This window comes from Gossypium hirsutum, chromosome D12, assembly GCF_007990345.1.
Source record: "Gossypium hirsutum isolate 1008001.06 chromosome D12, Gossypium_hirsutum_v2.1, whole genome shotgun sequence".
NCBI lineage: Eukaryota > Viridiplantae > Streptophyta > Magnoliopsida > Malvales > Malvaceae > Gossypium > Gossypium hirsutum.
Window position 1 is genome coordinate 21,950,709 of NC_053448.1, and position 17,970 is coordinate 21,968,678.

At 34.4% G+C, this 17,970-nt stretch overlaps 1 protein-coding gene across 1 annotated transcript; it reads left to right on the forward strand.

Annotated features, from left to right (window-relative positions):
* The first annotated feature begins 6,640 nt into the window (after positions 1–6,640).
* Positions 6,641–11,848, forward strand: LOC107945395 (uncharacterized). The gene is made up of 7 exons (XM_016879378.2): positions 6,641–6,829; positions 7,719–7,833; positions 8,932–9,002; positions 9,793–10,077; positions 10,261–10,303; positions 11,023–11,128; positions 11,638–11,848. Exons 1-7 carry the CDS (start codon positions 6,806–6,808, stop codon positions 11,687–11,689), a joined length of 696 nt encoding a protein of 231 aa, XP_016734867.1. The 5' UTR covers positions 6,641–6,805; the 3' UTR covers positions 11,690–11,848.
* Positions 11,849–17,970: the final 6,122 nt, after the last annotated feature.

Here is a 17,970-nt window from a genome sequence, read left to right on the forward strand (position 1 = left end):
ATTGCAAAATTATAATATTTTGCACCGAGGTAAGTATGCATGTGAATTAATACATTATTTTAATGTTATTCAATATATTGTTGAGATTTGATTGGATATATAATCAATATTTCCATGAAGTTTATGAAGGATATTTTTTCCAAGAAGAAATGGCTTAATGAGTATGAGACTATTGCTTTGACAAAAGAGTGTTGTGTGTTCTTACAGAACAAACTACCTTGGAAACTAAAGGACCTTGGAAGCTTTACGATACCATGTAACATCTGAGAATCTTATTTCGGTGAAGCTTTGTATGACATTTGAGCAAACATCAACTTGATGCCCAAATATATTTTCAAACTATTGGGAATAGGTGAAGTAAGAACAACTACTATGAAACTTCAACTTGCGGATCTTTCGTTAGCATATCCGAAGGAAAAGCTTTGTAGTAGACCGCAAAGAGCTTTCATGAGCGATACAGAAAATCCAAGGAGTTTGGGTAAGAAGCATTGATACTTGGTTGCATTACGATGTGGTAAGATTTTGAAACCCAAGGAGGTTGTGATTGAAGATGAGCCTACTTAGAAGGAGGAAAGTCAAACAAAAGTTGAAGTTCTTATACTGAAAAAATAAGATGCTGAAAAATATGATGAGGTACACCCTAAACTAGTAAATTCTAAGAAGCTAACACCTTTTTCAGATTTACTTCTTTAGAAAAGTAGTCCATATCAATCTAGAGCTCCATATCCTCAAAATCTTGAACAGAATAAGTAGAAACAAGAGGTACAATTTAAGAAGTTCTTGGAAGTTCTAAAGTAACTCAGATCAACATCCTTTTGGTGGAGGCTTTAGAATAAATGCCCAACTACATGAAGTTTATGAAGGATATTTTGTCCAAGAAGAAATGACTTAGTGAGTATGAGACTATTGCTTTGACAAAAGAGTGCAGTGTTTTCTTACAGAACAAGCTACGTTTCAAAACTAAAGGACCCTGAAAGCTTTACGATACCATGTAACATCAGAGAATATTACTGCGGTGAAGCTTTGTATGACATTGGAGCAGGCATCAAGTTGATGCCCAAATCTATTTTCAAACTATTGGGAATAGGTGAAGTAAGACCCACTACTATGACACTTCAACTTCCGGATCTTTCGTTAGCATATCCTGAGGGAAAAGCTTCGTATTAGACCATAAAGAGCTTCGATAAGCGATACAAAAAATCCAAGGAGTTTGGGTAAGAAGCATTGTGAATTGGTTGCATTACGAAGTGGTAAGATTTTAAAACCCAAGGAGGTTGTGATTGAAGATGAGCGTACTGAGAAGGAGGAAAGTCAACCAAAATTTGAAGTTTTTATACTGAAAAAATAATATGCTAAAAAATATGATGAGGTAAACCCTAAACTAGTAAATTCTAAGAAGCTAACTCTTTTTTCAGATTTACTTCTTTAAAAAAGTTGTCCATATCAACCTGGAGTTCCATATCCTCAAAATCCTCAACAGAATAAGCAGAAACAACTGGTACAATTTAAGAAGTTCTTGGATGTTCTAAAGTAACTTCACATCAACATCTCATTGGTGGATGCTTTAGAATAGATGCCCAACTACTTGAAGTTTATGAAGGATATTTTGTCCAAGAAGAAATGCTTTAGTGACTATGAGACTATTGCTTTGACAAAAGAGAGCTGTCCGTTCTTACAGAACAAGCTACCTCTAAAACTAAAGGACCCTAGAAGCTTTACGATACCATGTAACATCAGAGAATCTTACTGCGGTGAAGCTTTGTACGACATTGGAGCAAGCATCAAGTTGATGCCCAAATCTATTTTCAAACTGTTGGGAATAGGTGAAGTAAGACCCACTACTATAAAAGTTGATAAATTTATTTTTCCTACTGAAATCCACAGGTAGTACACACAAAGTGTACAAAACTAAAATCCATCAATTTATATTCAGGAGTGCTCATAGGAGCACATAAACGGGAAACTCTCTCTTGAGCCATATAACTAGAAGCTCATATTAGTCATGTAATGGAAAGCTCATAAGATTCGTAATCAGGAAGTTCAAGTGAGCAATTATTGGGAAGGTCCGGAGAGCCATTAATTAGGAAGCTCTTGAAAGAGCCTTTAATTAGGAAGCTCCGAAGAGCCATATATCAGGACGCTCATAAGAGCTGAGGTGTGTCCTAAACACATGTAGGATCATAACCAATCAGGATGCTCCAAGGAGCTATTAACAGGAAGCACGCGAGAACCATATAATAGGAAGCTCGTAAGAGCTAAGTATTGGGATGCTCATGAGAGCGAATAACGAGATGCTCTTTCGAGCTGTGGTGTGTCCGCAACACATGCAAGACCACAACCAATTCAGGAACCGTGTATCCATCGAATTTCATTTATTCAAACGGGAGTCATTACTTATCGAACAATGTCGGATATGTGACTAATTTCATACATAGCAATTATACAAATCACACACAACAATATTCAATTCAATTCATACAAATATACAATTTAGTTACACGAACTTACCTCGACAAGTGTTCGTGTATTTGTAATATACTAATCCAATACCTTCTCTTTTCCTCGTTCTAATTCTATATTTAGTCTATCTGGATCTATATAAATGAATTTAACATCAATTCATATTCAATTCACATTTTTGGCAAAATTAACATATTGCCCTTATACTTTTATTTAATAACAATTTTGTCTCTAGGCTCGGAAAATGAAATTCATGTAATTTAATCCTTATTCCAAGCCTAGCTAATTTTTACATGTAACAATAGTAGCCCATATAATTCACAAAATTTAGAATTTTTCCATAAATTTTACATCTTTTCAATTTAGTCCCTAAATCACAATTTCATCAAAATAAGTTGAATAAAAATATCAAAGAAGGTTTTGGAAGGATGACTTGCACGAATCAAACACTTAGAAAATAACCACCGATATAAATGATCGTGACCTAATTTCTATATAGTGAAATAACAAACAAGTCTTTGAAGAAGAAGAAGTAAATTGTGACCCACTATTTAGAAAAATAAGAACCAATAGTATGTTAGAACGCCACACTTCAAAAAATAAAGAAAGAATAGAAGTGATAAGTTCAAAAAGAAAGGGTTTGACGCCATAAGGAGAACCATGATAAGTCCAGGTAAGTTAGACCAAGAACAAAGTATAAAATTCTCACACAAAACTAAATTTCTCACACAAAACTCAGAAATATTCATTAAAATTTCTGTTTACAGAATATTTACAGGCACTTTTGTGACTATTCAAATGCCTATGTGAGACTTTTCATATTCTGCCATTAACTAGTATTATTACAAGCACTAATTTCATTTTTAACTCCTATAAGGAAGCCAATGAGTCATGTACCTTCATTGGAATCTGATGTAGTTGATAAGGCATGCCAATTCTCCTTAATTAAGACTTAATATATCCTTAATGTGTTTAATTGATGTCCCTTCAGCTCCCTTGAAACCAAATTATAAAATTGTGTAACATTCTCTTAAATGGTACCATGATGAAGGTTTAAAACTCTAAAAACGTTTAGACTTGAAGAGTCTCCTTTGGTCCATTAAACAGCCTCCTTAATGTTCTTTAAAAAGCTTTGAAATCGTCCAACTTGAAGAGTCTTTAATCATATGAAAAGTCACCTGCAAAATAGATATTTAAGATTAAACAATAACTTAAAACACTCATAAAAACAACATATTTAATAACACTCATGCACATAAATTAAATGAACATGCAACTTAAACCATACTTGAAGTAAATTAACAAATGAGATGATTTAATGCATGACTTATGAAAACACATAATGCAGGTCTTAAAGGATCCTAATGTATTAATGCAAAGCGTTAACTAAAGACGCATTCAATAAACAAGAAACATAATGCACATTTTAAAAGATGTAGATGTATTAATGCAAAACATTAAATAAAGATGCATTTAACAAACACTCATAAATTAAATGAACATATTTAATAACACTCATGCACATAAATTAAATGAACATGCAACTTAAACCATACTTGAAGTAAATTAACAAATGAGATGATTTAATGCATGACTTATGAAAACACATAATGCAGGTCTTAAAGGATCCTAATGTATTAATGTAAAGAGTTAACTAAAGACGCATTCAATAAACAAGAAACATAATGCACATTTTAAAAGATGTAGATGTATTAATGCAAAACATTAAATAAAGATGCATTTAACAAACAAAACACATAATTAAAAATTGAAGAGTTTGTTCAAGCTAATCAAACTGTCACATGCAACACATTACATGGAATTGGATCGTTATCTTGAGTCCAATAGAAATTGGACTTCTCATGCTCAGCCCGAACTTATTGAATCAACCCTAACATCACCTCTTTGAGCTTCTTGGATCTAGCCCAAGTCATAGGCCCAACGGGAATTTCAATTGGATTTCTTCTTCAATTCTCCTCATCTTTCAATCCGATTAGTATTGACATGGACGACTTTGATATTATTCCAATCGATTCTTCATCAAACGCTTCCATGCATGTATCATCACCCAAAGAATATGGTTTGCAAATTAACAAAATTCATCTATATTCGCAAACAAGCTTCCGTCAATAGTACCACAAGTTTAGTTTTCATCAAGTAATTGTCTCGTTCAGTTTTTAGATGAATATTGTTAATGATTGTGTGTATCACAAATTTAGTGGGAGTAAGTATATATTCCTAGTTCTATATGTCGATGATATTTTTCTTGCCACTAATGAAATAGGCTTATTGCACAAAACCAAGAGGTTTTTATCTAAGCATTTCGAGATGAAAAATATTGTGAACACCGTTTTTGTTTTAGGAATTCAGATACATTAAGATGCGGAGTATTCTTGGATTGTCACAAAGAGCTATATGGATAAAATACTCAAAATGTTTGGCATGCTAGGTTGTAGACCAAGTGACACCCCTGTTGCTAAAGGAGAAAAATTTAATCTTACTCAATGCCCTAAAAGTAACCTTGAAATACCGAAAATACAAAAGATTCCCTATGCACCAACTATTGAGAGCATAATGTATGCTCAAGTATGTACAAGTCTAAATATTGCGTACATTGTTGGGATGTTAGATAGACATTTAAGCAACCCTGGTATGGACCATTGGATAGCAGCCGACAAGTTATAAGGTATCTTTAAAGAAAAAAAGTACATGCTCACATATCGGAGGTCTAATAAGTTAAAGATAATCAAGTATAAAGACTCTGAATTTGATGGAATATTGATGCAAAATTTTGTCACTAGGGTGAAAATTGTGACAATAATTGGTAGTCCTTGATTCCAATAACAACAGGAGCACATCAAAGTCAAAGCACATAAACTTAAGTTCTTGGTTGTTAAAGTAAAAGTTCGGAGTGGTTAGGAGCCCATAAAGCATATTGAGACAAACTTCATGATTACAGACCTGTTTACTAAGGGACTACACCCAAGGTTTTATAAGAGCACACTGCTCATATGGTTGTAATGTCATTCCAGGATATTCAGTTTTAGTGGGAGTTTGTAATTTTAAATATTTTTTTGTTATAGACACATTTTTTAGTTATTTCAATTTATGGATATTAAAGATATTTTCTATAGAAATAAAGTTTATTTAGTTTATTTACACTCTGATTTTAGTAAAATTTAATCTCACTAAGGTTAAGGAGGACCAATTAGAAATAGGCATGTTTGGTTCACATTGCACGTAATTTTCATGCTACATAGACATAATTAATCTATGACATTTGGTTATGTTAATATATGTGATTAGGGATGGATTTAGTTACGATATATGTAACAAAAGTTGCATTGATTCTATGTTAACATAATTAATGGACAAGATTGTTCGGAATACCTTTTGGATATGATAGTAAGGTTTTGTGCTCATAAGCTTATATAATGACATTTAATTATAAGGTAATTTATATATATATGTGGTCTGAGTGGGAGATTGTTGAAAAAAATATGAACATCACATATATAATAAGCATAATTACATGTTATTATTTACTATCATAAAATATTAGCTCAAATTAAAAATGATCTAATTTGGTTAAGGTTTATTAGGCTTTAGTTATTAAATAATGAGCCAAATATGTGTAAATACTCTAGTAACTAATTTCTAATTGATGATGGACTGAATAGAAATTATGGTTAATGTGCAAAAGTTATATATTAGGGTTATGGTCCCTAAATTACACATATGTAACTTTTCTAACATCTCATCCTTAGAAAAGAGAGGGTCGCCTTCATTGAATTATTTGTGTGCTAATTTGAAAGATCAAAACCATAATATCCGAAAATTTCAAGAAAGAGATGGATTTAGGTACGCTTTCGTATCTAGTTTTTTTCTTGATTTATTCTTGATGATTTGACATAATAGATCCTGATTAATAAATTTTTATATCAAATTTTGTTTTTATAGTTCTAACAACCACATCATGGTCAACGTTCCATGTCATTAATGACGTGGCACATTCTCATTGAAGAAAAAATTCCCTTTTTAACTTTTAGGTGCCAAATAGATAATGGAGCAAATAATAATAATAAAGGAGAATAATGCAAGGACTAAATAGTTAAAAAGGAAAAGACTAATTAGGATATCAGTAAAAATAGGAAGGGCATTTACGTCAAAATAAAAAAGTAAAAGAACAGAAGAGAAGATATTTTTTGTCATCGTAATCAGGAGCCTTTTTATCTGCCAAATTGCGCCCATCCTTTCTCCTCCCTTCCTATGTACTCTTTTAACGTTCATTTTCTCTTTTATTTTTTGAAATATTTCTCAATAATTTCGCTCCCTCTTTGGTGCAATGGCCGCTAAAACGATCGTGGAGGTGAGTTTTTGCTTCTTCTTTTTTTGTTTTTTTTGTTAATGTATAGCATTTGATTCTTATCTTTTTCTGTGATGAAATGGAGATGCTTTGGGAAATAAAACTTCTAATTTTGGATTATGTGTCGACCTTCTTTTTTTTTTAAATGAGAACAAATTTAGTATTTTAAACTTCAAATTTTCTTGCATTTTTTTCCTTTTATTGGGAAGCACAGGAATTGCATTTCATTTTTGTCTCTTCTCTTTTTCTCTCTTATTTAGAATATGATTAGCTGAAATTCCATGGCCATTATGATCTAATCTACATTCCATTTCATTTTTTTATTTTTTTAAATATTTGGTTTCCTGTTTGGTTGCTGAGAAAATGTAGAATGAGAAAGACATTTTTACTTCTAGTTTCTTGCATTTTCTTCAGTTTCTTGGCCAAATAGAATTGCTTTTTTTTTTAATTAAATATTTTTATGACAGTGATGAATTAGACTTTCTTGGATTGCCTGGTTCCTATTTCAAGTTCTGTTTATGACTTAAGACTTTCTTCCATTGCCTAGTTCTTATTTCAAACCTTTTATATATATATATATAAATTCTTCATTTCTACAATTAAGTAAATTTTCTTTTCTTTTTCCACTAAATCTAATGGTAAAATGTCAGCCGTATGAATCTGTAGATAGTTAGAAAATCAGCGTTGACCTAGAAAAAAAATCTAGATTTATATCGCTCTCACATTTAACTTGTCACTAGTTCGTTCTTTTAGTGATTAAAAGAACCTAAAAGGGAAAAAAATGGAAAAGAATAATTGTTTTCAATATCGGTATATAGTCTGTGTGTGCTTCTCTCTGACTCTATCAAAGATTATATTGCTATGCTTTATTTTAAATCATGATTAATTGCAGGAAAAACCATTCTTATCAGGGATTGTGGATGGAAGCACCAATTTATCTGTCGACATTTCATCCTTTGAGTTGATTAAGCCAAGCTTTGATGAGACCAACCAGCATTGTTCTCTTGGTAAGGATATTCACATCAGAAAAAGTACTATTCTATGTTTCTCCAACTTTTCATTTTTTTTCTTTAAGCATCTATGTTAATTTAAACACTCATATCCAACACATAACCAGACATGGATGTGAAGATAGGGCTCTCAAGGGATCCCCAAATACATGAAAAAACTTTAACATTGCCATGTTATAGGCAACCTGAAATGAACATTTGGAGAACGACACTCCAAAAGCTAGCTATTGAGGTTGAAGAGCCTAGGTCCATATAAACCTCCAACAACGAAGCATGTGATTGAACGCTTTTCTATGTTTCTTCAACTCTTCATGTTTTATTCTTGAAGCATCTGTGTTAAACACTCATGTCCAACACATATTCGGACATGGATATGAAGATAGGGCTCTCCAAATCCGCAAATACATGAAAAGATTTTATCATTGCCATGTTGGAGGCAACCTGAAATGAACATTTGGATAATCACATTCCAAAAGCTAGCTATTGAGGTTGAAGAGTCTAGGTCCATATACCCACCTACAATGAAATCCAAGTTGCATACCTTGCAGTTGGAGACAAATCAATTGTCGTGCACTATAATCTTGTTGCCAATGCAGGTTGACTTTGCACTAGCTTAATCTAACCCTAGGTGATCATTGCAATTCCAGCGTCACCATTTGGGTCATGAGTTAACTTTGCGTTAGTTAATTTTTTCTGGTCCTGAGCAAACGCTGCAATGTTGACATCACCATCCGTGTTATGCAGTCTGGTTTTGCACTACCATCTAGCCTCAGGCGATGCAATTCCGATGTCGCTAGTTGTGCCACATGGTTGCAACTGAGAGACATGATGGTTGGCTTTGATACCAATTGATATGGACCTTTGGAGAACAACACCCCAAAAGCTAGCTATTGTAGTTGGAGAGCCTAGGTCCATATAAACCCCCAAAATCCACAATTTTCCTATGTGAATCCAAGTCCTATACTTTACAATTGGACGCATTTCATGCCCCTATCCAACATTCACACCCAAGTTTGAGTAACACGAGTATTAATCAATGTCTATACTTTGATAAACACATTTTTTTTATAAGCATGTTTAATGCGTTAATTTCAGATGTCTTGCCTATCCTAATTGAGGAGGCTTCATTTCCAGTAAGAGAAAAAAGCAGCTTAAACACTTCACATGTAAGTTCATTTCTGTCATCTGCTCCAGTCCTTTTCTCCTCCCCTGTAAATCTGATCCAGTCATTCAATCGTCTTGATCTTAGTGGCTTTTTTAAAAAAATCACTTGCTCAGTTGATTAATCTGAGATGCATTTAACCAATCATATCTTTTCTTTATAGCAACTCGCAATGTTGTTAATGTAAATTAAGGCTGTAATCCAATATTAGATTTGCTCTAAAGCCACTGGCATAATAGAAATGTTACATGTTTATATCTCCAAATACATGCTTAAAACCTGTTTTCCAAATATAGAATGGTATTGTTTAGTAAATTTGCTACTGCTTCAGTTTCTTCTGTAAAAGTTAAAGAAGGTACATTATTCTTCTAAAATCCTGCAATTTGACCCTTTTGAGGGAATGCTGATCTCCCTAAGAATCAGGTCAGCATGGTCTCCTGAAATCCTTCTCCATTTTCTTTCAAGTAGATGTGTTCATTTCTAGAAGTGAAAATTTACTCAACATGGAACTCAAAGTACACAACCGCTGACCCATTTGAGATGACCTCAGGATGGTCCAGGTGTTACATCAAATTCTGTCACGTCCCATTAGATTTAATGCTTTGAGAACTTTTTATTGTCTTGTAATTTCCTTTGTGGCTTCCATTTTTGTTAGTCTAATGTTTGCTATCTCTTAATCTCTGTTTGAAAGTTAGTTCTAACTTTATGCTCTTTCTTGTAAATAAATTCCTTCAAAATGAGAATCTGGAAATTAATTGAGTTGCCTCCTATTTATTAACCATTTCTTTGTGCAGGTCTCGGATGCCTATAGCTTTTCTGTGTTGCCTGAGGAAGGAAACATGAGTCCAAACTGTACACGGTTAACATTTTTGAGCCTCCTAGAAGTTCCCTTTTCATCTAAAAACCAGATGTGTTTGGATGCGCAATTGAGTTGCCAGAACTGCATTGATTTGAAAGTGGACAGAGAAGATGCTTATTCACCTTGCTTTCTGGATATAAACATCGAGAAAGAGACTCCTGACATATTTAAATTCAGTGATGAAACTGTTGGAAATTTGAAAAGTGAAGGCGTAGTGACAGTATGTTTGATCTCCTATCTATATATATCAAGCGTATTTAGTAAAATGTAGATCATATGTACAGTGTCGGAAATGAGAATTGTTTATTTAATTATCAAGTGTTGCTGATTTTCCTTCCTTAGTTATTGGTACATTGTTTCTTCTTCACTCTTGACTCTAATGTTAGATCTCAATGAATTACAGCATTTGCAGAAGGTGTTGCAGAGACAAGCAAGCATAACTGTAGGTGAGTGTTAACTCAGCTTTGAGTTTTAATGGGTTAATTGCACTAAACTTACTCTGAAAGGTTTATAAGAATATCCCATTACCTATTATAGATAACAATAATTTCCATATGCCTCCCAAATTCTGTGGATTTATTTACCACTTCGATGATTTGGCCATGGTTGCATTCTTTGTCATAGCTATGGCTGGCTGCTTCTTTTAAACAAGAAACAAGAGAACATTTGAATGAATAGAAACTGTATAAAGTGCTTCGGGTTTATAATGTTTTGTGTATATCATTTGATGTGGTGTTTCGAGATCTAAATTTGCATTTTTAACAAATTGAATGAGATTCGTAATAACTAACAAAAATATTTAAGTTGGAAAAAATCTTAATCCTCTTGTGGGGCCTGCCCCAACATTCACCCTCAAGAAGATTTTAAGTAGACAAAATAACTTCATTTGACATGTATAATTTCAGTGAAGTGACAAATGAGAATAGGTCCGTGATTGATACTTGGACATCAAGAGTCTTTGAAGATTTAACTCTATTATATTACTGTTCCAGATCAGTAAACTTCATCTTTATATGTGATTTTTATACTTGTTTTCGGACTTGTCTACTATCTATTCTCTGCATTATTTTTGTAACTGTTTAATTCTTATTAATTCCATCGGCTACGCCTTACTCAGGCCATGCCGATTTGGTTTTATGACTTCAATTGAGTTATATTTTGACAGACAAATCAACCGAGAGGGTTCATGATGCAGCTACGAACAGATGGAGGAGGTATAAACGAGCCGCGTCATTTGACTTGAGGAAAATAGTCCTGCTTTTCTCAATCTTGTAAGCTCTACAAATTTTAGCAAATTTAACTATTTACTTTCAGACTACAATTGTTTTCATTAATTGGTAGTTTCATTTAGTGAGACGAAATATTTCTGTGATAAGTAGTAAGGTTATGCCTACAAAAATATAGTAATTAATAAAAATAGAAAGCATTGATGCAAGAAGAGATGGGAATCTAAAATATAATGATAGCTTGGAGGATTTTGTTTAGTCAGTCTACTTTAAAAATTCATGAGTAAAACCCTAAGAAACCTAGCATTGAGCTCAAGCAAATAACTTAGCTAGCAACTTACCATGACAGATTTGAGCAAAAAAAGATGCGTCTTCTGAAATGAATGAATGTGTACTCATCTTCTTGATTGGGTGGATGATATTAATGGACGTTGGTTGGTAAGCAATCATAATGTTTCTTAGTACTAACATGGTAATCAGAGTAACGGAGGTCCAACTTTTTATGGTCTTCTCTTTCAAATAATTGACTTATCCTATCATCTTCTTGTGTTCAGGTCAAGTGTGGGGACATTGATTTTGATTTATCTGACGCTCACAAACAATTGATGGGTTCAACCATGTCCCCTTATCTTGTTTTTCTTTAACAACTGCTGCTTTATGTTAGCTTTCCTCTGTAAATATGATTAACGTGTTCCTGAGCTTTTTTTTGTGGGTTTGTGTTCGTTGAGGTTTTTCTTTTTAAGAAAAAATGGTGATTCGAATTAATTGAATTTGTTCATAAATTTAAATCAACATATAATTCAACCTATTCACAAATAATTAAAAGCTTTATTCATAGACATATTCATGAGTTCATCTGTAAAATATTTTATTTTATAAAAGAAAATAAAAATAAAACATGCTTGCTTACAAATACACTAGTTTAAAAGTTAAGATGTTAGTGGTTGAGGATGGCTAACAAACATTTTACACAAAACAAACATTTTACACAACTCAACATTTTCTCAGGCAAGGAATCTTTCTTTTGTATCTATTTTCTGGTCAATTTTTGGGTAACAACGATTAGTTTTTTATTGATTTTGCAATATATATTATGATTAATGCATTGTATTACAAAAATTGACCTTTTTAAAGTGGAATTAAAAAGTTTATTTTTTTTGTGGAAACAAAAATAATTTAAAAACCAATAGGAAAACATAAATCAATTTAATTGGCATAATTGCAATTATGAGCCCAAATGAAAGGCTTTTTTACCCCAGTAATGTGGGAAAAAAATTAATTATCAAAATAGGCACACTACAAGTTATTTACGAAAATAGGTAAAATGAATGGTGTGCAGTTGATGTCGTCGACGTGTCAGGTAGCACCTCCAAAATTTTTCTCTAACCATTCAGCCATCATTACAAGTTATTTAAAAAATAATAATTTTTTTTGTGTCGCCACCGATATATATTTTTTAAAAATACCCGCAAGAAATACGAGTATTTCGGGTTAAAAAAATATTTTTTAATGGTGTTGCCGACATGTCAAGCAGCACCGGAAGTGAATCTTTGTTGTTGGTTTTTGTAAAAAAATATCTAAAATGGAAAAAAAATGCGGGAAAAAATGGGTTTACTAAATCTTTGCATGGTGCCACCGTCGACGACAATGGTGGATTTGTCAATGATTTTCAGTTCCAATACCATGTTTCAGATTATTTGGCCGATGGGGGATACGTTGATTCGACTTTGCATTGCTAGAGTTTCTCGGTTCCTGGATTATGTTTTACTGGTGAAGATGAGAATGAAAAAAAAATTGACTTTATTTTTTTGTTTAAGGGAGGGTGATAGGGCTTAATTAGGCTTAAATGTCGATTTTTTTTAATTAGGCCTTTGGGCGGTTTTTATTTAGGGAAATAGACCAATTTTAGGAGAGAGAAAAGGAAAAATGCGTCCAGTTGGACGTGCTTTCCCCCAACGGTAAAAAGCAATGGCTTTTTAAATATTGTCGCGCCAACGGTAAAAAAAATTAAAACCCCCAATGGTAAAAAAAATTTTACCCTATAAATACACCCCCAAATTTTTTTTTCATTCACATCCTTCTCTCAACTCTCTCGTTTTAAATTTTTCGATATTTTTATTTAAATATATATATTTTAATTATATCGTTTCAAATCGGTTTCTCACGCATGACCGCCTCTCTAATTCGCTTTGACGACAAGCATATTTACGTTGCCCAAGCTATAATGGTAAGAAGAAATTTTAAATTTTGTTATTTTCAATTATGTTAAATTAATTTTTTTTTTGTAATTTGAATTTTTTTATTGTATAAATAGGTGGATGATCATGTTTTGGAGGGCTTCATTCATAATATGGGAAAACATGTGTTCTCTGAAATTTGTGGCCGCTTGCAAGAGGTTGGATTCTTGCATGCGTCTCGTATGACTAGGGGCTGCAAACTCGATCTTACACTAATCAACACGTTAGTGGAAAGATAAAGGCCCGAAACAGACACTTTCCACCTTCCAAGCGACGAGTGTACAATCACACTGGAGGACGTAGCGCTCCAACTTGGTCTGCCAGTGGATGGGCCAGTTATCACGGGATCAGGGATCGTTCCGATTAAAGTGGACCTCTCAGAGCAAAGTTAGGAAAGGTTTCGGACAAGTTTTAAGGTGGTCGAATATCAATCAACTGGTTGGAAAATAATTTCAACAAGCTCCCTAAAGACCGAATGGAGGAGGTCGTAGAACAATACGCCCGAGCATCCATCATGAGGTTAATCGGGGACATTTTAATGCTTGATAAATCTCAAAATTTGGTGCACGTAAGGTGGCTACTACATCTAACGGACTTCAATGAATGCAGAAAACTAAGTTGGGGATCGACCGTCTTGTCTACGTTATACTGAGAGATGGGTCGGGCCACAGTACCGAATATGATGTTGATCAGTGGTTGTCTTCTCCTGCTGCAATTGTGGGCCTGGTGGCGACTACCATTTCTACATCCCAGAGTGACCGACCAATACATGTTCCCATTGTTGACGAGGTAAACATCATTTATTAATAAATACTTAGTTTGTACAATAATTTTTTTATTATACGCTTTGACTAACATATTGCTTGTACAGGTGGAACCATGGGTCGAGTTACGTGGGACTGCCCGAGGAGCTGGAAGATTTTAGGCTGTTGTTAAACCAATGCTCGGAAACGAGGTTAGTTACTTATTCTTTTGAACCTATATTAATTAGGCAATGATTCGTAAAAAAAATTTTGTACATAACAATATTTATAATTTTACTTTTCAGTTTGAATGGATGTTGTACACCAACACTGATATCATATCTTGCATCCCTCTAAAAGTGTTGGCCAATCGAGAGATGTGGGACACCAAGGTGTCATTAGTAGTATACGAGACGGTAGAAATGTACGAATTGGACCAGGTGTTGCAACAGTTCAAATGGAGGCAACGAATCTCGCCATTATCGCAAGACCTGAAGGACTGCGCAATGTGGACATGCGGGGGAAAAAAGACGATAATTGAGTGCAGCTGTCACAAGCCAAAGTGCAAAGCCCGTGACGATGGCACAAGATGCACCCCATAAAGGTCTATCAATTAAATGAGGATTGTTCAGCCCATGAAAACTGGCCCGATTCAAAGAACTATTGGAGAAACATGTCAGATTGAAACTTAGGTGACCCAATGATGAAGACATGGCAACATAGGCTACCTTAGTAAATATGAGAACTAATCTTAGAATATTGATAGGAATCATATCTTGTAAAGGTTAGATTTGATTAGATATTGTATCTTGTAAATCCCATGATTTAAGGGATAAGGCTAATCTCGTTCGTTGATGTAACTTAATTCGGACTGTAGGTTTTGGGGGAGTTCAACTATAAATCATCCATTATAATTTGAATTCTTAAGAGTAATAGAATTCTTGGAGAGCATTTACTCAAACATCTCTAGTGCATTTTTTTCTGTGGCTTTCTGTTGTTCTTTTGTGGCTTCTTTGGCATAAATTACTTCCACTATACAAATTGGTGCCTTGGAGGAATTCTAAAGGAATCCTCACTTGTGGTGTTGAGGCTGACTTAGGTGAGTTTGGTACAAACGAATTGTCTAAGGCCGCACGGATCGTGAGACAAAAGATCTAACCCCGTGACACAACGCATGAGGAGTCATTGAGGCTTAAGAGCGTAGGATGCAATCCTTACCTATCTGCGAACCACTTTTCTCAGCGGACACGGCGTCAGATGTCGAGTACCTGTCATAATTCAAACTCGTTGCCAAGTCATATCCGCTATCCCTGGAGTAAAAGAAAAAGCAAATTCGGCGCAAGAAGCAATGACAACTGCCACAACAGCAACATAGGAGGGGACGTGGTTGCACGACGGGATCGTCATCGGCCTAGGTAGAAGAAGCGCCGCCTATATCTACGCAATATACAAGTCAATTTACTCCACTTATTTCGGTTCATTTTACTAACCCCATATTTTTTCACAAGTACCACTGCACTATGAACCACCATTACAAAGTGGTCGATTCTTCTATTCCCGTAGGTAGATATTTCCCTACACCGATGTCCCCCACATACTTCACCCCTTACTGACCTAGATGCTAGGCCAGATGTCAAGGCATGCACCGCTACCGATGACGATTCCAATGTAGATGCCCATGCAGCACTCGATGTCAATGCCCAGGACAATGCTGACGTACCTAGAATTTGGGGCACCTTATGGTTACTCGCCTATAGTGACCTAAACATCGTTCGCATCACTGTTTTACCAAGGTGGGTCATCGATGCAACCATTGCTTGCTAGAGTATCGGATACATGATAAGAGGCTAGGACCATGCAATAATAGATTATGTAGGACTAGGATGACGTTGGTGAACCCTAAGACAAACGCCATGGGGCATTGGTAGGTGGGAGTCCCAGCGACGATGATGATAAAGAGGAAGTCTACAGGCCCTCACCTCCGGATACACCTCTGGATGTACCTCCGGTTGCACCTCTGGCTATAGGCAAAAATCCTCCACACGACCGTCGTCCACCGCCTTACGGCACAAATTCTCCCTAATGACACAGTTGATGTATTTTTGTTGTTCTTAATATTGTAATGTAAATATATACAAAAGTAAATAAATAAATAAATAATTTCATTCGAACATTACATTTGTCTTCATTTCTGTGTAATATGAGTTATGCGTAAGTTAACAATACATAACAAATTTCAATTTCCTGAATAAAGGAAGTACTACATTCGCAATATTATTTGGAAGAAAATAATCCTATCGACATTAAGGCCCTACTGTATCCCTGTACAAAGAACATGTTGTCTTCGTATGCCTTGGGTTTCTACAGTACGCGCATAATCTCTGTTTACTGTCCCTCTCCTGAATATCCATGTTGTTCCTTATCTTTATGGAATTCAGGCGACCAATTGATCGTCGAAGTACGTTGGGTGCATTTCCACATTAGTTTTAAAACTTAGTACGTACCGATCCAATACCAGACACCATTGCCACAAATAGTTGTACGAACATCTGACTCCTCCCCATCAACTGCATCTGCTGCCCTTCTTCCTCACTTGTATCTTCCATAGCCACCCTTCTTCATTGACCGCATTTTCTTCCTCGATCTTATTTTTTTCCTCATCTGCACCTTCATTATCACCTTCAAGTAGGGAGTTAGACGTACCCTCATCGATCCTCGTTGAAAGGATTAGGTCATTGATTCTCTTGTAACCCTATGTGCCCATAAAAAATGAACCGGTTTGATGTCAATGTACATCAATGATCCCCCCGTATAATTGCTTTCGCCCCATGATATCGACCTAGTGTCGAAGTTGAAATTAAACGCACTGATTAAATATCGAGCCCGAGTGTCCAAATTGGGGTTATGCTCAAGCCTCGACAAGTACTGGCCACCAAAGTTTAGATCCGTGCCAAAGATTGATGAGTGTCTTCCCAATGATGTTAGTAAATTAATTTCTTTTCTCATTAAGCTTGTCATAATTAATTTTAAATTTTAAGAGTTGGCTGCAGCACAATTAAAGGAGAGAGAAATAATTAATTATTTGACATTTCTCGTGAAGCTTGCCTGCAATTATTATTTTTATTTAAAGAGTTACAATAATTTTTCTTTTTGTTAGCCAAAATTATTTTAAAATTAAAATTTAAAATTTTTCTTCGCCACAGTTAGTTCTTTCTCTTTTCTTGAGCTCTTTAAAAAAAATATGTTTACAATTAATTTCCTTTCCAATAAAGTTTGTTATTTTCATTATAGTCTTTTATAGTTTTCTTTCCATATAACTATTTTTCAAATAGAAAATTATATTTCATGCACCATTATCACCCTTTCTTATTTTAAAAAAAAACAAAGCCCAAAAAAATAAAAAAATTCTCATCTTCACCTTTTAAACACAGTTGGAGAATCGAGAAACTCGAATCAATGCATCCCCACCACTGTCAGTCAAATAATCCAAAATATAATCTTGGAACTGAAAATCATCGACAAGCCCATTGTTGTCGTCTGCGACGATACCATACAAAGATTTAGTAGACCCATTTTTTTTTTCTTTTCAAATATTTTTTTTACAAAAACCAACCAAAAAAAAAATTTACTTCCGGTGAAGCCTAACACATACGAGACACTATTAAAATATATAAACCCGGAATACTCGTATTTTTTGCGGACTTTTTAAAAAAATACATACCAATACTGCCTAACACAGTGACAACATCAAAAAATATTATTTTTTTATATAACTTGTAATGATGATTAGGAATTTGAGGGAGCCTGACACATCGGTAGCACCAATTGTGAGCACTATTTATTTTGCCTATTTTCTTAAATAATTTATAATGTACTTACATTATTAGGGTAAAAAAGCGGAAATGAA